At 41.0% G+C, this 26,680-nt stretch overlaps 1 protein-coding gene across 2 annotated transcripts in view; it reads right to left on the reverse strand.

The window, feature by feature from the left end:
* Nucleotides 1-26,680, reverse strand: part of cdh4 (cadherin 4, type 1, R-cadherin (retinal)) — a 307,449-nt gene that overhangs the window by 62,635 nt on the left and 218,134 nt on the right. For both annotated transcript variants that reach the window (XM_032549916.1, XM_032549917.1), the window contains exons 6-7: nucleotides 14,512-14,667; nucleotides 7,680-7,824 (exon numbers count right to left, since the gene is read on the reverse strand). In XM_032549916.1, the coding sequence (XP_032405807.1) occupies nucleotides 7,680-7,824; nucleotides 14,512-14,667 (301 nt within the window). The remainder of the gene's footprint in view (nucleotides 1-7,679; nucleotides 7,825-14,511; nucleotides 14,668-26,680) is intronic.

The following is a 26,680-nucleotide window of genomic DNA, read 5'->3' on the forward strand; positions in this document are numbered from 1 at the left end:
ACCGGTCTGTCCTGATGGTGCGATCCCATCGCTGCCTGTGGAACATCTGGTCATGTTGATAAGCGCGATCCGCTGGACTTTTCCCCTTTGATGGCGTTCTCACGGGGCCGGATATGAGAACGAGTCGTAATGCTGGACAGAACCTTTGATATCTGGGGTCTTTAGATGCTGAAATCGATACACACACGGCTCAACATATTTAGAGTGAGTGACATTCATATACAGTAGAAGAGAAAATGCTGTGGATCTTTTTAGGGATCAGAAGCTACTTGTTGTTATTTGTTGTCTTTCACGTAATTAATCATCTGAAACACAAGGAAGATCTTAAACACTGTTGATGTGTCTAAACACGCAGAGCAAAAATAAAATCTAATCCTTTGTTTGGTTACAGCTTTATTTTAGTATTAAAATACTAAAAATCTTCTGTTATTTTAGAAGATGAAAAATAAAAATTTGGGTCCTGGAAAATAATTGTGTAATTTAAAGCAGTCGGTGTTAAGCAGCGTTGTTATCGTGATCTGGTGAGACAACCGTGTGAGAGAAAAGTCTAAAAGTAGCAAAAACAGAAGGATAAATGTCGTCTATAGACGTTTGTGCTAAATGATTTAACTTGTAATAAGCAGTGAAAAAAAATCAGTTTAGAAAAAGAAGTCATACAATTAATTAAACATATCATAAATCCAAACCAAATGTTTTTTTTCCTTTTGCATCTTGGCAGAGTTATTTGGGTTTTTATTTTATTTTTTCCAGACACCCTGGATTTCTACTAAAACACACATACTTAGGAAAATACTGACTTTAAGATTGACGCTACACTACAGAAAATCCCTAAACAATTGTCTAGGGACAATCAAAAAACATGCAAAACCTTGCATGTTTTTTCTCTGATTACACACATTTTTTGCTCTCAATACGGAAATGTAAGGTTTGTTCACAGCTACGTGAAGTTTGTTTTTCTTTCAAAAAGTGCTTTTAATCAGATGAACAACCCTCATTATAACACACATTCTGCTTTACTGGACATGACGATGTTTATCTTTCATTAAAAGTAAAGTCACTTCAGCTTCTACGTGATAACTTCATGATCTCTGCGGCCCGGTTCTTGTTTAGTTACTATTAATAATGTAATCCATAATCCACTAAGAAAATATGAAATAAATAAAAACATATAAAAACAAGGAAGCTGGTGTTTATTTCCTATTTTGCAGTTTTTAACCACTATGTACATCTATAAAAAAACAAAAACAATATAGAAATAAAGTATTCTTTTGAAATCACCTACTCTTTACGCTGATTCTATAATATTTATGTTGCCTTATTACTGAATTAGTGGCACATTTTTCTTATATTTTTGGAAGAATGAATTATATTGGTTGGCTGATTTTAAACATTGAGTCGTAACACTCTCACCTGGATGAGAGCAACGTCGTTTAGCACAACTAAGTGAACATCTTCAGAAATAAATGGAAATGTTGACACGGTAAACATGATTTCCTGCTTTTTCCTCATAATGTTTGTCTTTTTATTCTATATCATTGGCTGTTTTGGATTAAACTCAAGCCGCGAATATTTCCTTCAGTAAATATTCCATGATATGTACGTTAACTTTGTGGGTGCCAATAACGGCGAGCAGCACTGTAAATGTAAAGCATGACTTTTAAATTTATAATGTATTTTAGTAAATGAATTGATGCCATTTGTCAATCTTTAATAATACCAGTCACACGGCAACAAATGTTTAACTTATTCTGCTTATATTTAAAAAAAACTAAACAAAAAAAACATCTGTTCTGTAGGCTGAATAGTGGCTGCTTTGCTTTTGTAAGTATTTGGTTATTTCCAAGTTTCAATGCACTAAATGAAAAACATGTTAGCTAAAATCAGTGGATGTAAAGGATTGAGAGCGTGTGTTTTCCTGTCCGTCTCCTATCCCCTCGGTGAACTGGTGACCCGTCCAGGACGTGCCTCGACTCTCGCCTGTTCAGCCTCCGGTGACTCTAAGCTGGATTAAATGGGCAAAGGAGTCGAGCGAGTGAAGAGTTTCTTTGGCGAACAACTGGAATGGATTTCAATATTTCTCCACGCATCTTATTAAAGTATGTTGGGATTCAAAGAGAATTTCAGCGAGTCGCGATGGTGCCACGTCAAGAGCTGTTTTTACGCTACGGCTGTGACGACATGAAAAAGCTAGCGCTCCAGTAAGGGCTTGGATTGGGATGGGAAAAACCAGAAGTCTCATGTAGCCTGAAGGCAACACGGAGATCTCTGGTAATCTGAGACAGACCTTCTCTGAGCGGAAACACACAATACAGTCAGACAAATCACACGAGTTCGGCTTTTGTTTGTAAAACTCTCAGAGCAAATCTTACAAAAACCGCAACTAACCCCAAAGAATTATTCATACAGTTTTGAACAAAGTCATTAAGAGCCGTGTGAAATGTTGAATAATTGTGCGTTAGAGATTAATTTGTATTCTTTGACGCTTCGGCTTCAGGCGTGAGGATGTGTGGGCCCTACTGGCGGATAATTGTGTCCAGCAGCGTTGTTGTAAACGCTTCAAGCACAACACAGGTCGCCAGAAGTGAGAAGAGGTTCAGACTGGAGAGGTTTCATGTTCTTTGAAGCCTGGATGAACGTGAATTTGTGAAGCTTTACATGCGATCCTTTGTTGCTAAAATGTCACATTTAATGAAGAAATTCATGTCGTAATTACTAAAAAGCAGCAATATCTGCAGTGGAAAAAGAGAATTTGTATAATAATAGAAAAGAAGCAGACTACTTGATGAATAAACAATGATAGGTTAAAAAAAGGGGGAGTTGTCAATGATCCAATCAGATATTAGGATTGCACATCATATTTAAATCACTATCATGATCAATTTTGCAGGATGATAAATTGTCCCAAAGGTTATTGCGATAAACGATATCAATGTTGTTTTGAGATGATTTTCAAGTCATCGTCAGAGATCAACAAACTTCTAATGAATATTTAACTCTGGACCCAGATTACATTTTAGATATTTAAAATAAAACAAACAAATTAACAGCAACAACAACAAATAGAATGAACTATTAAGTCTCTGGTAAATGTCTAGTTGAGACCAATTTACCAGACTAAAGACTTATATCATCCAGATTTTGGTACAAAGAAAGAGAAAAGGAAGAAACTATTAATCATGAAAATGGAAATTACTGATCCTGTTTCAATTTATCACTCAATTAATTGATTTATGGCGAGAGACGTAATAGATAATCTGTCCACCCATCAAGAGGAGCCATAAATCCTTGTTGGTGTTTTTTTTTTACACTTGTAGACTCCATTCTATTGGGGACCAAGAGTGAAACATTTGCTACATTTCCAGCTGGTGCTGTTCATTTGTCACACTGCTCTGTATCAAACAGGACTGTGAAGGCGCCACTGAAGGAAACGACAGAAAAACCTCAGATGAAGACGCTGAGTGCAGCTTCCTTCCTTCTTCACAAAATGTAACCAAAAATCAGATTTTAGCGGTTTGAGGATTTACCTTCAGGCTTTGATAAAAGACCATGAGGCATTTGTCCCGCTAGCGTCAGGCTCTTGTGTTTTGCTTGTATTTACCCAGAATTCCCTGCACTACAGTTAGCGTCCTGCTTCTGGAGCGGCCTCCGGTCCGCTTGGCATCCACATACGCATCGATACTGCCAGAGTTCACTTTTTTTTTTTGTCCGCGTCAGAGTTCGACAACTCCTCAAATGAACCGGACTTTCTAGTTCGATTAACGCGGACCAAACAGAGCTGAACCCTTAAACCCCAGGAAGTCTCACCAACTTCCAGTCTTCTTTGTTGGATTTTTCCAACGGTTTAGATGTGGAGTCAATTCTCTTTCAAGAAAGGAAGAGTTTAAAAAAAAACCCCAAAAAACGAGTCCAAGTCAGATCTAAAATTATTAATGTACTTCGGCTCGGGCTCATATCTCAGATGTGGCCGGGTTCTTTAACTGCAGGGAATGAATCAGAGCCTGAGGCTATGAAAACCAGCTACGGCATAAATCTGAGGCAATTAACTCCAGGTATAAACCAGGTACGTTTATGGTGAGTAAAATCTTTAACTGGCAGGGGACACATTAAAGGATCAAACAGCCTAGAAAAAAAAAGGAAATGAATAAAAATAAAGTACGCCTCCTTGAGACTCAACTGGAGATGAATCACGATCACTTCTTGTTTTCTTCAGCTAAAAAGGCAATTAGGCAAACACGTTGTCCTTTTCTTTCTTCCTTTCTTTAATTAAAATTCAGGAGTTCAGGGAACAATGGCTGTGTAAAAAAAAAAAAAAAGGGGGAGACAAAAAGGGCTGAACTCCTCACTTATGCTATTCTCTTTTTGACACTGCACTCACAACACCAAGCAAAGTGCGCTCCGCAAACAAACGGTACATGGCAGAGGCTGCTCAATGAAAGGGAAGAGCAACGACTCCACTCATAGCGGGGATGCGTTTCTCGCTAATAAGAGCCGCCGATTTCACTCTGCTCGATACAAAACTCCTTTTGTCGTCTGCTCGTGTTTCTTAAGGCACGCAGAGAGCTTCCGATTGGAAAACAAAAGGCAGGAGCTTTTGGGATGTCTGGTTGGCCCCGCTAATTAGGAGCTCTGTAGATAGACCCACGCTCCGCTGGGTAGAAGACAAGCACACGCAACCGCACACTTGCTCATCCATTGCTCGCACATCCACAACACGCCTATATTGTTTACAAATCCCCCCTGAGATTAAACTTCGCAGGAGAACAATATCTGATCGCTACGAAGATAAACACGGGGTGCTCAGGGGGGGTCTGATTGTTAGAACAAGGGGTCTTTTCCTCTGTCGAGACGTGAGAAACACTTGAGCATATTCCACTCACGTCTCCCAAGTCTCGCCGCTGACCACAGAAGCCCCCCCTGCTCCCCAAGTCTAAGGGAGGAGCCGCAACGCTCTGCGGATTCTGATAACGATGCGTGCGGGAACCCCGGGGGGTCCAGGGCCCAGACATCCCAGGAAGTCGCCTTCGTCTGACGTCGCAGAAATGCTCGCGCGAGGCTTTCCGAGGGGATGACGCGATCGCATTTGTCCTGCCCATAACGGGCGGGAATCCTTGAGTAACAGGAGTTCAAGAATTAAAGCAACTTTTTCTCCCTGCAATTTGTGGTATTAATTAAATATAACTAATCCATTAAAACCTTTTAGTAACTCATAAATCAGTCTAAAGTCAGCTCCAGATGGATTATTGCATTAGTAATCCTCAGCAGAGAACAGCTTGAAACCACACAGAAGTGTTAGTCTGAGTGATTATTTTTTCATGCATTAATTTTAATGGTTTTAATATTAAATTATGACTTTCTGGCATGTAAAGGTGCTTTATGGCTCCGTGTGACTCAGACAATTAGAAATGGAGTCAAGTTGGAGTTCTCACATGAGTAAAAGCAGCGCTGCCTGCTGTTCCAAGGCGCGGCGCAACGCTGAGCATGTGCTTTGTCCACAGTAACTCAATAAAAAGGCAGAAACATCATCAATGCGCTCAAGTTTCATATGGATTCTGTCTCTGTGATGGATTCGGGACTTTTCTGGCTTTTTATGCTCAAACTGGATTGAAAACAGCACGAGCATATAATATACAGCTGGAATAAAATATTCAAGTTTTATGGAAGCATATTGAAGTGACAATCTTACAGAGGCTTCATTTGAGTTATATATGAAAAAGGCTAGTTCAGTTTAATTTGTATCTCGCTGAATTTAAAGGGCGTCCAACCAATATAATGACTTTGTGGCTTTAAATATGATTGGTAATTTTTCACATGAGCTAAAGCTAAATGATGTAGACATCAACATTTGTTTCAAATTACAAGTGTTGCTTTGGTTCCATTTGTATTTGCTTTCTCTAGCTGCGTTCCCAATACAAACGTGCACAAAACACTGCCAATAGTCCGCTAATGTCAATTTCACAATTGCAGTTTTTCCAATACTGTATATATATATATATAAAAAAAAAATCACATATAAATAATTCATTCAAGTTATTAAAACACATCATACTCCTACCACTTCCTGTGGTCTTTGTCGTCTTTTCTGCCAGTAGTAACATCTGGTTGTTGATCACATGACTCCTGATGTGAAATCCTTTTTTTTTGTGTGATACAGCCAAAAAACCACTGCGCAAAAACACTTTTTATTATAAAATGTTTTTGTTTCTTTTAAATTTATGTGTTTCCATTGAACAAATGTATTTTCATATTCCTAATTTGTGCAATTACGTGGCCAACGGAAACGCAGCTACGGTCGATCTGCGGCTGCGTTTTCATTGACCATGACATATAAATATATCTCATGTGATTACATTATTTTTAATGGGTTTTTTTAGTGTACAAATGTATTTAAGTGTGATTTTAATTGCATTTCTTATTTAATGGAACCACAGCAATTGTGAAAATGTGTTTTGTCAACAAGCTGGGAATAATTCTTAAAAGCTGCTTTGCACGCTTAGTTCTGCACCTCAGCCTTTTTCATGGATTATGGTACAAAAACGACGCTATTTATTCAGTACATGTGAATAAATAGTATGGAATCTTTTTGGTGTGAATATGTGTATTGTTACACTCCTATCAATTAGTATGTAATTTAATCTCAGTGTAAAGTGAGTGAGAGAAAATTAGTGAGCAAAATAGATCCGTTTGTGTTCCGGTAATTGGATTTTCTAATCAAAAACTAGAGAGAAAATATAAAAACCAAGAAGTTATTAGATTTGTTTGGTTCTAAAAATGGTCAAATTTAGCCTGCTTCTTATTTGGCGGTAGAAAAATGAACAAAGAAAATGAAATGCCATAAAAAAAAAAAGACAAAATCTGTGGTTTCAGAAAATTAAAACCAGACCTTTTAAATTTCCTCAGTTGAACATTTTTTACTTCTCTTTGAATTTGTAAAAGCGGATAGAGCTGGTTTGTTTGAGTTGGGTAAATAAGATAAAGTGTCGGTCGGCTTCCTGATCAATCCCAATACCTTTCCTCTACGTGCCAGAACTGAAATTCAATGATTCAAATAAATTTCAAATGTGCGCATTAAAATGACCTAGTCAAAACCCTGACCAAAATTCAATTAAGAGTAACTCAAGGCAATAAGGATTACAGTCTGTATTTGCAAAAATGCCCCAAAAGACTCAAAAGACAGTGAGATGGATCTACAAAGAGCCGACTTATGGAGGCTTTATACTTCTCAGATTTTTGGTTTCCTTTGTTTTGAAAGACCTGTGCCATTTTCCTTCCACATTAAGAATATTTTCTGCCGGCCTCTCAGATTAAACCCAATAAAATACATTGAAGTTTGTCACTACATACACACAAACTGTATAAAGGCAGGTATGAGAAGTTTTACAAGCGTCTAATTCAGAATTTATAGTAGAGGCAGCGTTAAGGAGAAAGCTCTCAGATTTACTGACATCTTGTGGCGAAACTGTGAAATGCAGCAAAACGTATTAGCAGGGTTAGCAACCCGATGAGGACCTTTGTACGACCCTGAACCGCACTGTAAATGGCTGCTGTTGTTTGAGCTGTCGATCACAATAATGACTTAACAATTCACACCTCGGGCTGCTTGAAACAAACTGATTTATCGGTGACGTGACTTTGTTTGAGCCACAGTTTTCCACATTCGCAGAGCCGTTGAACAATCTTACCTGGTTTGGACCCTTCAGCCACTGAGCCGTTGTAAACCTGGTTTTGAAACTCGGGCCTGTTGTCGTTCATGTCGATCACGTAGATGTACAGGTCTATCGGGTTCTCCACCTGGTTCCCGTTCATGTCCACCGCGTGGGCTCGCAGCTGGAAAACAAAAAGCGAGAGAAGAGAACCGTGAGGCGCTTGGGGCGAAGCGTCTCTTCCGGGCTCGACCGACGCGAGGCTCCGCAGGGCTCTCCGGACTGGAGCGAGCGCAACAACAAACGCAACCTTGACTTTTGTTAATTGGCAGCTGCATTTAACTGGCAGACATCCATAGGTGCCAGTGATGCAGTAGCATCCAGCTGGCATCTTGGCATAGGGAGCAAACGACACAAAGGGGGGTTGGGGAGCAGGCGGAATAGCGAAATGTTCCAGACGCACAAACAACACTTATTCTGTTATTAGCACAGCCAGAGGCCTGAAAACATCAGAGAGGTGTTGCTGCTCAAGCTGCGTCTTCTTTTTTTGTTCGGGGAGAGTGTTTGTCTCGGTTTGTTTTGACAAAGCCAGCCATTTGGATGGATGTCTTCGTCTGATGAGCCGCTTCTTGACAATGTGTGTAGTGCGAGAACAGAGATGGAAAAGAGGGTGAGGATAAAAAGCAAAAAAAAAAAAAAAAAAAAAAGAAAGAAAGAGACAGACAGACAAACAAAAAGTGGAGCCGGAAAAAGATGAAGGAGGTGGGAAGGAGAGAAGAGAGAGAGGAGGCTTGTGGAAGTAAATGAGGGCTGGAAACACAAAGAGGCAGTGTGGGGGTGTTGACAAAAGCAATCATCATCTACAGTGGGGCGTCTTAATTTCCACCATTGCTGCAGCTTATTTTACACTCCCCACCTATCCCTGCTAATGATTGCCGACCCTACACGAAGCTCAGTAATGGCCCTGGAGCCAAACGGCCTGTGTTCCCTGTGATTAACAGACTGCTACTAATTTCTGCCTCTTCATCACACTTAAATGTTTCAGATCAAACATCTGCTGGACCTTCGTCAAAGACAAAGACCACCCAAGTCAATACAAAATTCAGTTATCGATTGATGATTTCATTTCTTACAGCTGCAGTGTGTAACTTTTATAAAATAAATGTTTTTTACACATTTGTTCAAACTGTCACCATGTGCCGACAAGGTAGCACGAGACAGATAATCTGTGAAAAAAAAAAAATTAATTTCCACCACTTCTGCCTGGTGATGCTATTGCCATCTGAAGAAATGAATCGCTCCCGGTCAAAAACAACCAATCAGAGTCATGAGGCGGGTCTTAGCGCTGTCAATCATGCTCGCTAAATGTGGTAATGGCGGAGAAACAACTTACGTCTCCTGGAAAACTGTTTATCCGCAGTCATGGCGGCCACGCTAACTAGCTTGAAAGTTGATGGAAGCGTAGCAGAAAGGAAGGGTTATGAGAACTGCATACACAAGCCTGATTAACAGCGCTACGATCCGCCTCCTGGCTCCGATTGGTTGTTAGCACTGGGAGAAGGCAGAAGACAGATTATCTGTCTGATCTCAAATGAAACTGTCATGACAAAGTGACAGTTTAAACAAATATGTACAAAAAAACCTTCTAAATGAGCCTCGTTAAATGAAAAAATCAACTTAATAAAATAAAAACAGTTTCTCTCTATCCTTACATTAATTGCTTGTTTAAATTTGAAGACACATTATTGGATGATAGAATTGCTTTTAACCAATTTAAATTGATTTCAAGGTCATCATGTTTAGCAGTAAAACTACAAACCAAATCCTGTCAAACTGCGTCTCACCTCCAGTTTGTTTTAAAAGGTACGTACCGCAGCTTCAACGGGCAAAAATCAAAAAATGGAAAGGAGGGAAGCGGAAACCCCTTTCTCCATAACAGCGTACATTAATCTCAGTCGGTTGCTTAAAAATTCAGACCTGCGACAGAAATGCAGTCGTAACTTGGCTTGCTAAACGGATGCGGGCTCCCGCTGCGGTCATAGCCGACACGCTGGCAGGCAAATATTTTGTCTGCCCGCAGTCGAGGAGGAGCCGCCTGTCAGCGTATTTACAGGAAACCGGCATGAATTGTGGGACAACATGAAAGATTGAGTGGCAAGCACCTGCTCTCTCCAAAGCACCACTAATCACCTTGGGTTTTTTTTTTTTTTCCTTTTTTTGTGGCCGCCTGTCACGGATGTTTGCAACTCCTCCCAAAAACACCCAAACGAGCATCCGAACGCCCCTTCAGACACGCGGTTACGCATATCAACACGGATGCCGACGAGACGCGCGCTCTGGAAGGTGGAGCGAGCCCTCTTTAGCCCCTTAATGATCCTCAAGATGCTAGTTTTCCATTGGCTGAAGCACAGCAAACAAACGGGGAGAGGAGACCCAGCAAACAAACAAAGCCAATCTGTTTTCTCAGCTGTGAGCGCTGCATGGTGGGAATTGCGAGGCGTCTGAACGTGTGAGATGAGGCGTTTCCGTGTTTTCCTGTGTGTGTCTTGTCCACTCTCCCTGCTTTGCATTCATCTTTGTGTTTGCATCTCTGTGAGTGCTGATCTTTGTCTCCCGGGATTTATTCCTGTGAGTTTGCGCTCACAGGAATAAGAATACCGTTACATATGCAAATATATGCTAATGTGTCATGTTATGTGTGCCGCCATACTATAGCGTGCAAAGACTTTGGAGGGATTTGGTCTGTAGTTGTGCTCCTGAACGTCATAACCTTGAAATCAATTTAAATGAAAATGGTTAGAAAACATATTGTATCACCCCATGATGTGTCTTTAAAATGAATACAAGCAATTAATGTAAGGATAGAAAGAAACTGCACTCGGGGGTTTTTTTGTTGTTGATTTATTCACCTAACTAGGATCGTTAACAAAAAATATTGATTCTATAGAAAATATAGGCATCGCATCAGATTATCACTTGCTTCCAGCTAATTTCCATCTGCAGTCCCAGTGGAAGATACAAAAAAGATCAATAGGCAACACAATAAACAAAAGGACATAAAAAAAAAGGATTTTAAGATGAACAAAATGCCAGATTTATCATATAATATAAAAAAGGAATCATTAGTTCTAAATAAATTCATAAATTTTCCATACTGAGAAGTTTAGAGGGGAAAAAAAGGCATATTCTGGACAGAGTTTATTCCGTGGTTTTACATGAAGGAGCTGCTCGTTTATTGATGATTGTTTTCATAATTAGCCGTCTTATGTTAAGTGGGTGTGTGACAGTGGTGACACAGTGTGTGTTTTCTCATCTGTCTTGGACATCCAGCCGTGAGGGACTGAAACGGAATACAATTGGGCTGGTGAAAAATCAAAAATCATTCATGTCTGGACATCTTTATTCAAATTTATTCAGTTTCAGTTATTTCTATGAATATAAATGTATTTCCCCATTGATTATTTGATATTCAGTGTCTGTCTTTAATTCCATGAATATTAATTATTTCTGTAATTAGTAATTCGCTTCCTTCTCATTTCAGTGTTGGCTTTGTAACTTTTATGCAGTGGGAGAAAAAAAAAGGGATCATCTTGTAGTTGGCAGAGAAACAACCGGTCCACCACGATGACGCAACATCGCCTTCCTACAGTTCCCTTGCATAAAGACATAAAGGTGACTTTATTGACCAGACGTCTATGAATATTGAAACCCAATGACGATAAGAATCACCATCAATATGAATCTGAGAGCCCTCATTTTAAGTTAGTAGAAAACGATTTAAAAGATTGGTACTTTCTTACGCTCTCTGGTATTTTATCCCAGATGTGATGAGTAAACATGAAACTCTTATGTTCATTGGCTCATTACCAACAAAAACAGTCTATTGACGTCACGCCTCGGTTCTGCAACGTTACCGTTTTCATTTGATTGCTTTTTTTTTTTTAACTGTTCCTTAAATGCTTTTTTTCCCCCAGATGTGATGTCTGTGAATAAGCACCAGTTCTGTTTTGTGTCTTTAAGCTACAAGCGCCATGTTAAACACCTGTTAGAAAAGCCTCACCTGCACCAAACTACGCGCGGTAATTCGATGACGTCGCAAGCCTGTCAAAGCAGACGGTAGCTCCATGTAAAAGTTTACACCTCATGATTTATAACATTTCTTCCATTTGTTGTGTATTCCTCTTAATTTTGACTCATGGAGCAAAAAAAAACCCAACAAAACAATTTACTTTTATTCAACAAAAATTCCTCTTTGCTCAACAGTTGAAGCTGTTGGCTAAATCTGTGACTCCGGTTAACGCCCACACCGCTCACGTATAGCAGATCCCCTCCCTCTGGTGCCAGTCTGTCAAAAACAGCAGCCGCGTCTCTCTTTTCCCCTTGAACCAAAAAACAAAAAACAACTAACAAGCAAAGTTTGGCCTGCGAGCACATCGTCGGCACTGAGAAACTTCCTGTCAAGTTTGGAAGAAAGTAAGCCATGGACCGAATTTCCCCTGAGCCAAACACTGGCTACATTCTCTCTCGCTTTCTCACTCACACACGCCCACGCACACACACACACACACACAAAATCATACATCACATCACATCAAAAGCAGCATGGGACCGCGCAGTTTAAATAGGAGGTGCATTCAAGCTGAAGTGCCAAACATGCTGTTTTCACTCTGCGCTGCGTCAAACAGGAAGCGTTTTCGGAGCGACTGCACTTTACAAACCCGCCTGCTGTATTGATCCCAATTTGCCCAACTTGCGTAGAAGCAGGAATACTCAGAGAATCAAATCATCATCAACATGTGGCAGGAAGAAGCTGGAATCGAACCTACAACCACCCAATCACAAAACAACTATCCTACCCACGAGTCGCCCCACAACTTTATTTCTTTCCTGTCTGCTTGGTTTTCAGGGCGCAGTTTATTTTCCATTGTTCTACGACAAAACTTTTCAGAACAGCTGAATTCATGCAGAGATTAAACGACAGACAGCTGGACACTGATTTTATAGGCAACTTGTAAAAGCAATTTGTAGCACAGGATTTTGTTTATGGGTGTCAGGGTACAAATTCTGATTTTGATTTGACACATAAAAAAAAAAAAAAAGTGTCCTGTCCGTTATGTTGCACATACGCCCCTCTTTGTGTTGGTCTGTGGCATAATGTCCCTAAAAAACACAAATCTGTGGTTAAGGCATGACAAGAATTAGCAACATTTCATGGAGTGTCATTACTTTTGCAAATTAATCTATCAATCCAGCCACTGTCTATAACCCCCTTGTTCATGAAGGATCATGGTGGGGCTTGGTGTCCATCTCCAGCGGCCATTGGGTGAGATGTGTGTCACAAAGACACACAGGACAAACACTCACGCACACACGCAGTGTTACGGTGCCGCCCTCATGGTTGTTCACACCTATAAAGACAAAGTGATGAATTGGACGGTCCTAAAGAGGCATCTGAATGTTTATGCAATACATTTCTATTTTTGGTGTGTACAGTGGATATTAAAACTTCAAACCTTCAAACCTCCTCTCCAGATGTTTGCTAGGTGAAAAATAGGACCACGTTATTCATAATCATCGTCATCCACTACTGTATTTATAACACCAGACACACATAGAGTTAGATTACCAATATTTGATGGAAGTTGTGTCTCCTAAAAGACTACAACTTGAAATTGAAAAATATAAATAAATAAAAAAATACAGGATGTGCACAGGAACACAACCAGTTTATCGCAACATTTTAAGATTTTTTTACATGTCCTCCTAACAGATGTGTTTTTAACTAGTTGAATTGTACAACATACATGTGAGGACATGTTTACTATGTGACAAAAACCAGGTATTTGACCAGGGCTTGTCAACCTCTGTGAGCTACGGTGTCAGTTTCCAGGGTCAACACGCTGCAGAGAAGCGCTTCCTCCGTTCAGCCCCGCCTCCAAACAGAGAGACACGCCTTGGACTTCGCTCCATCAGCAGCACAGCCATCTATCACTTCGACCGCCAAGACCCGACACCGGCGCTCACCTCAAGTGCAGGTGTTGGCCAGGGGCTGATATAAACTGTAACCTCTAATGCGAACAACGATGGGTGAGCCCTAACACGTCTCGAGTGGTCTGCGTATTTAATTCCAACATCTACGAAAGCTGTTTAACCCAAGGTTTGAGAGAGAGAGCGAGTGAAAGACTGTCAGGATTCTAACCCTGCAGCTTCCTCTGTGTGTTGTAAATCCTATAGGCCCGATGGAAGCTGCCTGTGAAACTGTCATGGCGCCCCATTGATCAGCGCGCCTGCTCTGTGTGCATTAGGTAATGAGAGACTCTGCAATGCACAAAAGAAAAGCAGGAGGAACACGGTCAGTCAGGGGAGAAGACCTGGGCTTCCTGAAAGGCGTAAACAAACATTTATCAATCTGCAGGCCATACACACACACGCACACCCACACACACACAACCCCCCTCCCACAAACACCCATCTGAAGCTGCATCTGCTCATTAGTGCAGATGGTAAGAACATAGACAACAGTTTTCCTTCACGCCACCTTCGCCGTCTCCGTTTGTCTCAATTCCTCGCCCGTCCCTCGCTGCTCAATCTAGAGAGAAAACGCCGGCTTGAGTGTCAGTGTGTGTTTTGTCACGGCATCCTTCCTTTTTCATCGTCGGCTTCAAGATCATTAAAGTTTGGAGAAGCTGATTTGAGGGCACAGAAGAGGCGACCCCCCTCTTCCACCCCCCAATCCTCCCCTCCCCCCAAACGGCGGCCTCGGGATAAAAGGAGGAAGAGGAGACGGCAGAAAGCCGAGGCAGGAAATAACGAGGCAGACGTAATTGGGGATGGAGTGGTAACAGAAGCGGACAAGGCGGTTGTTCCTTACGTGGAAGGAGGCTCTCTCCTCGCGGTCCAGGGGCTGGGTGACGAACATGTTGCCGCTGATGGGGTCTATGTTGTAGATTCCGCTCGGAGGCTGATCGGCGCCGGCGCCCGTGATGCTGTAGCGGATGCCGGGGTCCCTATCCTGATCCGAGCGGATCTGCGGGGAGATTCAGACAAAACAAGTTCAGCAGAGAGGAAAATCTGTTCCTTAGTCCCCCTCGCTTTTCAGAGTTTTCCTGCAGTTTTGTGATATAAAAAAAGTGAAAACAGAAAGAGAAAACATTCAGGCAAGAGATTTTTGACATGCGGGGCTTTGCAGCAGAAGTCTTATCCTTTGATCTTTTTCACAGTCTGTTTCACTATAGTTTAAAAAAAAAAAAAAGTCAATGTGTTTGACATTCTGTATGAAAGGCCAACATAAAGTGAGGCATAATCGTAAAGTAGAAGTAGCACAGGCTCCTTCTTAAGAAGACGTTTGAAATATGCTGACAAATAGAAAAGAGTGTCGCCATGGTCAGCTGAAATCAGGGTTTTAGTTTTGAGCCTGCGTGCAAACGTGTGTCAGAAAATTTACAAGATCATTTCAAATTTACCAGGTTGTTACGGTTACTATTTGTAAAAAAATAAATAAATAAATAAACAGTAGAAACCAGTTATCTGTTGGTCTATTCCAGGGATCTGCAGCCTTCGCAGTCCAAAATCTCTTTTTACCCTAAAAAAAATCCTTGTTTAGAGCCGGACATTACATGACCCTTTGACAAAGAAAACTTTCATTGCAATTTGATTTGTCGTTTATAAATGAGTCAACATGTTATTTCTATACTTAGGAAAATGAAATAAAATCCAAGATGTTTTCAATAAGGATGTGAATACATTGTCTTCTATAGGATGTTATTTGTGGAAAACGATGTAAAAAAAAGAAATAGGTTCCGACCTAAAGACAAGAAAAGATCATGTGTTTGTCATGTTTAGATGGTGGTTGATGGAGGACCCAAATGCAGAATAGCAGAAAGGTGGAGTAGATGATGAGAAAGGTTTCTAATGTAGAAATGATGAAAAACAAAACTTACAAAATTTCCACAGAGAGCCAGAGCAAAATGCAAAACATAATCCAAGAAAGCAAAAACATGCAGAAACACGAGGAGAGCGGAGTGGAACTAGGAAGTAGTGGAAGGAGCCAGGAAGGAGTGACGGAGAATGAGGCGCTTAAATACTGGGGAGGTAGAAATGCTGAACAAAGCAGAAACATGACTGATCTAATGAAAGAAAAGGAACTAAGGTACACAGAAATTGACAAAACTCAAATCCCAACTAAATATTGTATCCATACTTAAAAACGTTAGGTTTTTATTTTTATTATTTATCATCTTAGCCAGAGATGTAAAGAGCCATTGTAGTAGATCCAATAACATTCAGAGAAAAAAACCTTGAAGGTTGTGGTTATGACATGACAGAAGGTGAAAATGTTTATTTAATACTTTTGTAAGGTAAAACTGTAAAAAAAACAAAAAATAAAAACAACAGATGCCAACATAAAGCCACAGGTTGAATGAAAACCAGGAGTATGTGGGAATTTTGATAGATGCATTGTGATCATATTTGCACCGCAATCTTTCCTAAATGTCAACACTTTAATCTTATAGTCTAAAGGTGAGAATGAAAGATTGAGCAGTCTTTGGATGGAAACAGGTCCACAGCCAGACCGTTGTTGGGCCACATTCATGGCAGACTGAACCTCAGTGACCTTCCTGGATTATACTCGTATGCTTATTGTTCACCGACTCATGGAAACCCAATAACTCAGAATGCCAGCTCCACCTTTAACAGCCCCAACGAGTTTTCAAACTCATCCTAAATGTGATGTTTAAATGAGAGACACATTTTGCTTTAAGGAGGTTTCATTATTAATGTTGATCTGTCAATAAAAATATCTCCTTTTTATTTGTGCTGTCTTGCAGACTTGGAAGAAGAACTAGTGGGATGGGCCTACAGCATTTCTTCCTGTGGTATAGATTTTTGGTGAGATTTTCAAGGATTCTGTCTTTTCACCCAGCAGCACAGCAACATTAACCTGGCATCACTTTGGAAAAGTCGGGGGGGAATGGAGTCGTTTGTAAGTTGGTTTACAAAGACCGCCGGCCCTTACAGCTTGTTCATTGCATTCCCGATAAAGAAAAGCTTTATCGGGAAGAAAAAAGAATAAAAGCTTGAAGGTGAATGGGTTCATTTGTTTGGAGGGGAAGGAAGACAATATGACAGCAGAAGCAGAACTTTTACTCACAGCTAATGCATCGATTTCTGTGAACAGAACTTCACATTTAGCAATGAAGATTTATTTACTTTCTTCTTTCTGGAAACAAATGGGACGACTGACACCCATTTAAAAATGTATAAGTTAATTTTATACTTGAGTTGAGCTGGAAAACAGCCAGTTTGGCTAAAGTAAAATTTTATTGTAGCACAGCCGCTTTATTAAACAAGTGGTAACCCTCCAGAAGTGTCCTACGAACCTTTTTGACTCAACACGGTGGTAGAAGAATCATTCTGTGGTGACACTTGTCTTCAAGCTCCAAACCCAGTGGATGGACCCAATGTTAACCCAATGGGCCTAGTCAAAGTCCAGCTCTAAATTCATGTGTTTATGTTCCCGTTTCCTCCTGAAAATACGTGGACACATGTTTGTTCAACATCCCTCTTGTTTGACCACTCCACCCAGCAGTTTTATTTTCTGCCAGCTGTAAATCATCACTATGGTTACTACTACGAGGAAATAATCAAAGAATCCAATGAAGAGAAAAAAAAGGTATGTTTGACTGCTTTTTTTTTTTTTTTTTGCCCTCCAGCGCTATCTTTCTCTTCCCCTCCTATGCAATTTTGCTGGTCTGTGGCGCCGCAGATCATCCATGAAAATGAAATTACTTCATCCGTTCAGCGGTGACAGAGGCTGCTGCATAAAACATTTCACTGTTTGAACATGATACTCCCTCCAACCCCCGCCGCTCTCTTAATTTCCAATGTGGCTCCCCCCACACCCACAGTGAGGCACTCCGCAGCCGCTTTCACTGGCGCAATTTTCGTCCCCCCCCCCCACCGAGCTCACTTCACTCGTGGTCCATTTGTGGGCTCTGCAGGTAATGCACGGGGATTGCGTAACCCCCGTCGACCGCTGCACACGCTGCTCTGCGTGGACCGTGCGCTCCGTCACGACATCGGAAGCCTTAATTGTGTTTATCGTTCACTTTCTGTCAATCAAACCAGGATGTAATTATGGAATAAATAATAACCACGATGTGATCGTTCTTTTTGCCACCCGCCCCCCATCATTAGTGTCATCAGCTCGACTAACAGGGGAGTAAGGGGGAGCAGAAAGATGTGCGTGAGGATTACTCTGCCACGTCTGTGAAATGACGCAAACGTGCCGAGGAGTTGCTCAAAGCCAGAAAAAAAAAACCCAACAACACCAGAGTGAGGCAATCTTCAAAATTGGAGGATATTGGCAAAAAGCTGCAAAAGATTTGTGACAGTGAAAGCAGAAAGAAAGGTAAACTTGTACAGGCTCCTTCTGATTGTATATGCATGCACATTCACATCAATAGAAGCTGAACACTACTAAAGACATTTAATGGGCTTTGGGGATTCTTCTCAGCGTCTTGCAAGCTGCTTTCATCGTGAAATTGCATAGATGGAAAGCCTGGAGCATGTTGACGATCCTTACCAGACTCACTGCGTGAAACTATAAATCAGAATAAATGGTCATGTCAACTTAAAAACACATGTGATAACTGCTTTTTAGGAACCATAAAAAGCAACAGGAAGTTGTGGGGATGGCATCGTCTCCAGCGTCTGTCGGAAAGTTGGATGCAGACTCACAGGGTGAAACAAAGTTCTGCTACCGTGGTTGAAATGCATGAGCCTCATTTAGTTTTATGCCTCAATAATCTAACCAAACACGGAGAACCAACATCTAGTTTTATCAGAACAAGAATCCACAGAACCCCGTACTCGTTTATAAATTACTTATTCTTATCAAACCTGGGGAACCAACATGTAGTTTCATACTTTTACCTTTTTGTCTTTCTTTTGGTTTTGTTGTTTTGTTTGTGTTTCCTTCTAATTCATGTAAAGCACTTTGAACTGCCTTGTTGCTGAAAATGTGCTTTATAAATAAAATTACCTTAAAACCATAAAAAAAGAAAAAAAAAATTATTTAAAGTTCAGCTTGTGGTTCATGACACACCTGACATAAGAGTGTGTATTCACTGTTGATTGATACAATTAAAAGAGGTCTACAACCCCAATAAAGCAATGTTTTCTTTTCACAAAAAACAGCTAATTATTCACAAATCACAAAACTTGCTGCTGAAGTGTTTAATGAAGAGCAATAATAATTAATTTCAAGTTTATAATTAGAGCTGATCAAAATAAGACCAAGTTTTTTCACATTTCATGTGTCGTTGTTTGAATTTAGCACGGTAATTCACGCAACATTGCCGGTGTGCAGACTTACAACGGCGCGCTAAAACATGCAGCATTACCCGAGGACAGAACGTTTACTCACAGAAAGCGGGAATTAATCCAAATAACTGTTGACTAATTGGACTAATATTTAGAAATTAATCAGCCAGCATAATAATCGTGGTGTGCAGTCCCTCCACAGAACTGGCATCCTCCTCATCTCTTCAGCGAACCTTCAAAGCCGACCAAACGGTTGGCACGTCGGCGTAACCCTCCCACGAGACGACGACGACGACCTCTGCTGCGGATTTTTCCACATGAAGACCTCCCGAGATCACATGTCACACTCACTACTGTCTCTTAATGAAGAGTCTTTATGTGAATAAATTGAACAGAAGCACAGCTTCCTGGAGGCCCGGGAATCCCATGAGTGACAACTGCTCTATTGAGCCATTTGAATGGAATGCTAATGAAGAAAGCCGGGATTTTCTGCCTTCCTCTCACTTCCTCTCTCCCTCCCCGTCTATACCGTAAAACACGCCGGGTCTCTTTAGTAGCTCCACGCAGTTGGAATGACGACTAATTAGACTAAAAATAGTCGCGAAAAGCTGGACGCGAAGAACTATACTCGCCGTCTGACTTGGTCAGATCAAACCAGACCAGACATCAGCTAAGTGGCCCGCTTGAAGTTATTTTCTTGATTACTGACAACGGATGGGATCCTTTGGGACAAGCTATCTGTGTGAGTTGAGATGTGGCGAGGCATGCAGACAGGGGAGATCCAGACAGCAAAAGCAATGAGGAAAATCACATGAAGAATACAAATTCTGCAAAATCTTCAGACATCAGGCACGCAAACAGCAAAAAAAATAATAAGACAGAGGGAGGAATGGAAATGACTACATTTCCATTTATCGACCAAAGCTGCTGGTTGCCTAATTAGGGTGCCATGGAGCTTCCTTCTGCCCAAATCTCTTTTAATTGATCCAGCACTGCATGATCACCCTATCAGCATGAGTAGTTTGATGCCTCCATAAAGACGAGCCAATTTGTTGCCTATCTGACTGTGATTCAGCCGCTTGGCCCTCGAGTCACTTCAAGCAGCACCGCAAGAAGAACAAAACTGCATCTAGACAAGCGTAAACTTGCTCATGTGAAGCGCAATGTCAGATTTTTTCTTGCTTGGATGAAATGACTATCCTTCAACCACCATGTCATAAAGGGGACGGTATACAGTAGGAACCGCTGGGACCGTTAAGGGTTACAGTGTGCTATGAGTTAATGTTACTCCATAATAGGAATCTGTGCCTTGCACTTCGTGATGGCCTCTTTTATGTCTCATCAGCGCGGGGTCGTTCAGGCCTATATTCCCCCCATCTCTCTCTTTATTTTATTGGTCTTGATGGAGTCGGTAATGTCTATTTCCCTTTAGGGCAAATCAAACACTCCCTGTGGTTAGGCAGGCTTAGGAGAGTCTCACCTGCAGTATTACAAGAGAACAAAACAGCACGTTGTAAACGTCTGAATCTTTTTGAAGGAGGGGCGTTATGTAAAATCGACTTTTCTGGAACCTTAAATCATGTTGTAATGTTGGGTACATCAAAAATGTACCCGAACTGTAGCTGATTCAATTCATGCATGTTTCAGAAATCTTTGAATCTCTCGTGGCAACTATTCAGGAGTGCCTAAACGTTTGCCCATACAATTCCCTGCCTATTTCCTCAAAGCTCCGCCTTGGAGCTGCAGTCTCCAGCTAACATTTCTACATTGTTATTAGAATGTGTTTTAAATCCTCCTCTTGAGTTAACCAGCACAACCTCACTGTTAGGAAGGAAAATAAAGTGGTAGTATCATTATATACTAGTGTATCAATCTAAGTGTGGACAATAATAGCCAGCTAATCAGAAACATGGTGTAAGACGGATACATCATGTGATAACTCAATTAAAACTCTGAGATATTCATAATTGGTGGAATTTCGTTGGGGTACGTAGTTGGGACAATATGACAGAGAAAATGTTTTTGTTTTGTTTCGTTTACAACCCAACTTAACCTCTGCTTTTTAAGATCTAGTACCAGTTTGAGGTGAAACAAATACAATAAATAACACCAGGGGCAACTGAATCTTCATGACTATAAACATCTCCGTCAACAGTTTAGAGTGTAGTCGTAAAACCTTGCTGGGCCTAATGCAGAGCCTTGAGGAACACCTGTAATGACGATCAGGAAGCAGGAAGAAAGATGGCAGAGTTGACGACACTATTTAAAACCAGAAACATTTTCAAATCAGCTGATGATTTGGTCTAAAAGGCCTAGATTGTGAAGACTCAGGTATAAGAAGTCATAATCTAAGGTGGCAAGTCCACAGGAAATGCAACCAGAAAGCAGTCAGTGCCATTCCTAAAACCAGACTGAAGAGAAAATAGAGTTATTAAAATTAAAATATTTATTTAATTGGCCCTTCAGGCAAATAGCTTTGTTAGAGTGGGGTCACCAACTTCTAGAAAAAGGTATAGATTTTTTGGGGAGTTTAATAAAATTAAAAAAGAGACAGTTTACTGTAGATTTAAGCTAAAGGTTAAGCTTGTATGTTTTTTCTCCATTGTGGCGGCTCAGTAAGGCATCTCACACTGCCTTTTCTAATTCACATAGCCGCATTTGGTAACTTCATGAGACCATTTCAATAGTCTAAATGTTTTTTTTACATAGCGTCCTTGCGCTTCTCCAACTTAATTAATTCCGTCTCATCTTTTTCCAACGCTGATATTGCCTGCCTAACATATTGTGGGTTCTGATATTAAAACTCCATGACAGAGAAAGTTGAGTGAAAACCAGCATAATGTCATCTATTTATACTTGCTGGTGGGAGTAAATGTCACTGTTGGCACCACAAGTCAGATATTAAAACACCTACGGAACAGTGTTTGTTACAGTTTGTTATGAAGCATGAAGATGGAAGTTTTAAGGGCCGTTAGGGCTGAGCAGATAAACGCAGTGGAGACAGAATAACGCCGTTTTTCACGCCTGGGTGCATTCTGTGACGCCAACCACTCAGGGCACTGATATGCCATGACCGCGCTGTCTAACATAATTGGGACAGCATCTGCCAAGCATCTCGATGTGTTTAACAGGAACCAACACCGGCTGCATGACTTGTACACTGATAAGAGTGCACTGCTTTTAAACTCTGAAATAATGCTACACATACGAGCAAATTGGGTACAACAGTGTAATCGTTTGTTGTTAGTGTATTCAAAATTTTAATTCTCACTGCCTATCGCACCATTTTAAGGTTTACGTGAAATATTCCGGTCGTAGCGCAACAAAAACAAAAAACAGACCAATGTAGATGTTTTGGAAGCTGGACAGCCATTTTTTTTGTAATCACGAATGGCCAAACAGTACCGCAAAATATCCCCCCAAATTTATTATCACATAATGAGTTATTTTTCCAAAGGAGGGCATGTTTTTGCTTCTAATTACATTTTAGAAAAAGATTACATAATTGGATAATTAAGTACAAAATGGCCTCAAATTAATGTCCTGAATATAAAAATCATTCTGTAGATTTCAGAACAATTACACTGCTCCATTAAAAGCCACTTATGCTACCTGCACAGCCAATGTCCACGACTTCACATAAAACATCTGTTGTGTTCACAAGCAAATAAGAGAGATTTAAATGTAAAGTTTGTAATTCTGTCCACCAAAACATCCCACAAAAGAATTTCTGACCTTCTGTTTGTGAGCGCTAAAACACATGGGTTCTGCAGCAGGACAATAATCCAAAACACCAACAAGTCCACCTCTGAATCATTTAAGAAAAGAAAAGTAACGACTTTGAACGGCCTAGCCAAAGTTCTGACCTGAATCCAGATACTGTAGCACGACCTTAAAAAGGCTGTTCATGCTGGAAACCCTCCAACTGACTGAATTAGAACAGTTCTGCAAACATGAGTGGGCCACAATTCCTCCATATCGCTGTTAAAGATGCTAGTTATCGCAAATGCTTGAGCTTCCGCCTCACAGAGCTCAGTCTTCCCCATTTATCTCCTTCAGACTAGTGGCAGCAGCAATTAGCAACCACTTGCTGGAACTACAAGGCATCAAATTGCCTTGAAATTGCAATTTGATGCCTTGAAATCCAATTGCAATTTCAAGGCATCAAAATTCAAAGCCAAATTTCTCTGAAGCCAAATTCGACAGAGCATTTTTATAACAGCTGATGGTGACATAGTTACTTGGTTGTGTTATGAAATGGGCCAATGTGTCTGGAAAATACATAACACTGCCCCTTGGGGGAAAAAAATCTACCAGTTTATTGAATTTAAAAACACTCAGAATGTTTTAAATATACCCAAGCAGCACGTTGCGGCACCTTATTGAGAGCCTTTAAAGAAACAAAATGATAACTGATTTTCCTGTGCCAACCAGACTGACTTAAGAGTCACCGCTGGGTTGAGATATTCCAATTTCACAAGGAACCTTTGCAGTCGCGGGGCTGCCGGAACAGCTGCTAACATGACTTACTGCAAATGGGTGCATTGCTATGTTAAACAGCATTATCAAAAGCATCGGCGCCTCCGTGAACTATGCAGGCATCCTTGAAAATCGCTGTTTGATAATGTCTCATCTCTCCCCGCTGTTCCGCAGTGTCTGTTTTCTCTTTGTTGAACATGAGGGAAATGGCAAAACTACATGCTTTTTAACTTCCTCTTAAATTTCCAGTTTTGCATCGCTTTGATCCCTCCTGCTGCGCGCTTGTCACTCTTCAAAGCCGACGGTGCCCCGTTTTTGATGGGGAGAGGGGAATTCAAATAGTTTGATAGGCCATCCACACAAACATCCCGAGAAAATAAAATGACACGGGAGGAAAATAAGAAAGCCGGAGGATGAAAGAATTACAAGAGATGGGCTGACAAAATGGCAGCAACAATTTCCAATTAGGGAAAATGTGGGACCTCAAGTTTTTTTTTTCTACAAGTCTCCAAACTTTCTCCTTCCTCCCCCGTCCCCTCCCAAAAAAACAAAACAGGAAACTACAACAACAATCTTTGACACAAGAGTGCGGTTATATGTGTCATAAGAAGGGAATGACAATTTTTAAAATAGTCACACACTACAAGGCGGCCTGCGTGAGGGAAGCTGTGGAGAGCTTAGGTTTAATATCTCTCAAGTGAGAGCCAGTGACAGCCACCATCGCACACAGTTCTCCGTCACGCTCATAAAGAAGCGCAGCCTGCTCTGTTATGGGTCGGAAACTGAATGGGAAATGAACTGAGTGCCGCACACTTCTGGGCTTCTGCTTTGTTCGTACTTTACTCCCTCTTTTTCATTTTGCGATCTCGCCGCCTTTTGGGTCTGCGCATGTGCCGCCGTATCAGTTCATCCACCGTTCGCTCACGTTGTCTCCCACCACCCAGGAAAGAAACAGTCGAGAGTCCCATCAACCCAAACAAAAGTTAAAGTCACCACCTGAGGTTTAGCTAATCTGCTTTCTAACCCAGACAACTGAATTAAGAGGGGGATGATGTTTTTCTTTATGAATTGGACCTGCTAAGGTAAGGTAATTTTATTTCTGTAACAAGGCAATTCAAAGAGCTTCATATGAACTAGAAGGAAATACAACAAAACAGCAAACCAAAGGAAAGAGCAAAAAAAAAAAGTATAAGAATAAGTAGTCCGTAATTTATAATCTAATAGGGGTTTCTCTAGATTCTTGTTCTGATAAAACTAAATGGTACTTTTCCAAGTTTGTTCTAGATTTGTAAACTAACAGGAGTTTCTCTAGGCCTTGAGTTTAATGCTAAATGTTGATCTAAGGTAACAAGTAGTTTCTCTAGGAAAACTAATAGGAGTTCCTCTGAGTTCTAAGTTTGATCTAATTTCTGCTCTGGGTTGAGTGAAGTATATAAACCAGATGCTCTTGTTCTGGGTTGCTAGATAAGTATAAGTTCTCCATAATTTATAAGTTAGAAGCAGTTTGTCTGGATAAACTAATAGGAGTTTATCTGGATAATAATCTAAAACGTATAAAGCTAAATATTGGTGTAAAGTAATGAGTACTCCACAATTTCTAAAAGTAATAATAAACTAGACAGACAGACATACAGACAGAGCAAGGAAATGACACATCAGGAAAAATAGCCACATGTAGCAACATTCAGTAATACAAAGACATGAGCCAGTGAAAGGCGGATTTAAAAGTAAAAGACAATGTCTCCTTTTTTGGGTATTAACATAAACATCCATCTGTAAAAGACAGTGATCCTCCAGGTCCTTCCAATCTTGATCTTGTGCTTGTTGGCTTTGGATGCATAAGGCCTGAATGGTCTTTCAAAGCCACCAGGGAACCCCACTACACCCACTGGACCCCAGATGAAATGTCTCGTGGGACACGGCCATGGACTATGCAGCCAAACTCCAATGAATCCATTCAGGAACTCTTGAGTTTTCCCACAACCAGAACAGAAGCTGCTCCGCCCCTCCTGAATCACAGCTTTGCCAGTTTTTCAGACGACTTCTCTTTACGTGATGTGTTTAGCTAAAAAAGACGAGTCAGACAGAGGAGGCTTTTAATGTATGAATATGTCTCTGTTTAAAAAAAAAAAAAGACCACAAAGAATTCTGGGTGCCTCTGGTATCACTAATAAATGACCTTTGAATCAAACATTTTTAGAGCTGTTAAAACAAACAAAAAAAAAGAAACCCAGAAAGATGTTGGATCCTGTGGCGGCTCATGACCGAAAACGCTTCTGAAGTCGCTCTCTAAAAATTCAAAACAATCTGACACATTCTGCATTCCATTTATCGAAACCCAACCCACATCTAAGACATTTTTCTACCTAACAAAAAGTAGATCGGATGCTCTCCCAATTTCACATGCATGAACAGCCCATCGTCACCGGCTCGACCACAGACCATTAGCCACACGCAGGAGTGAAATGTAAGAATAGGGGGGAGGCAATTAGAGAGAGAACAAATATTAATGGAAGTTAAGAAGTGACTCACAAACCCAATTATGGCATTAGCCAGGCAATTTAGATGAGATTTGCATTAAGCACAAAAAAAAAAAAATTGTGTTGAAATGTACTGGTAGCCTCCCTGCATTAACAATGGCGTTAATACCCTGATTCACAGCAGAGGGAGACGAATAGAGCAAACACAGCCATTCTCCTCTCACTTATAAGGAAGGATGCTTTCCCTAAATGCAACGGGAATGGAAGGAGAATATGGCCGTGTTCTTGTCTTATCCACCTCAACAGTCCACAGACCCCTGGAGAGATTAAACCTGCTAAATTGGTCCACTTTACCAGCGTCTTCCCGGTACCAGGGCTATAGGTAAATAGAGGAAAACAGCCCACGAGATAATTATCATTGCAGGCTTGGCTGGCTGCTGGAAGGCTGGCTATAGGGGGAAAAGCAGAGCATGAAAAGAAAACACTTATATGAGTCGAGCGAGCAGCAAGGAGCACTTTGCTGGTACCGCGCCTTTCCTCTCCGCCTACCTCCATTGTCAAATCGCATCCCTCAACCGGAGCTACTGCCACACGCTCCCGTGGGAGACGTGCAGCGATGACAGCCTGGCCAATCAGCCGCACCCTGAGGCCAGTTGAAAGTCCTTCTGGCATGCCTAAGGCGAGCGCCGTCCAACCAATCAGTTAAAGGCCTGGCTTGAAAGGAGGGCAATGCTTGGCTTAGGGAGCTGCCAAGGC

The sequence above is a fragment of the Xiphophorus hellerii genome, chromosome 20 (genome assembly GCF_003331165.1).
Source record: "Xiphophorus hellerii strain 12219 chromosome 20, Xiphophorus_hellerii-4.1, whole genome shotgun sequence".
NCBI classification, from domain to species: domain Eukaryota; kingdom Metazoa; phylum Chordata; class Actinopteri; order Cyprinodontiformes; family Poeciliidae; genus Xiphophorus; species Xiphophorus hellerii.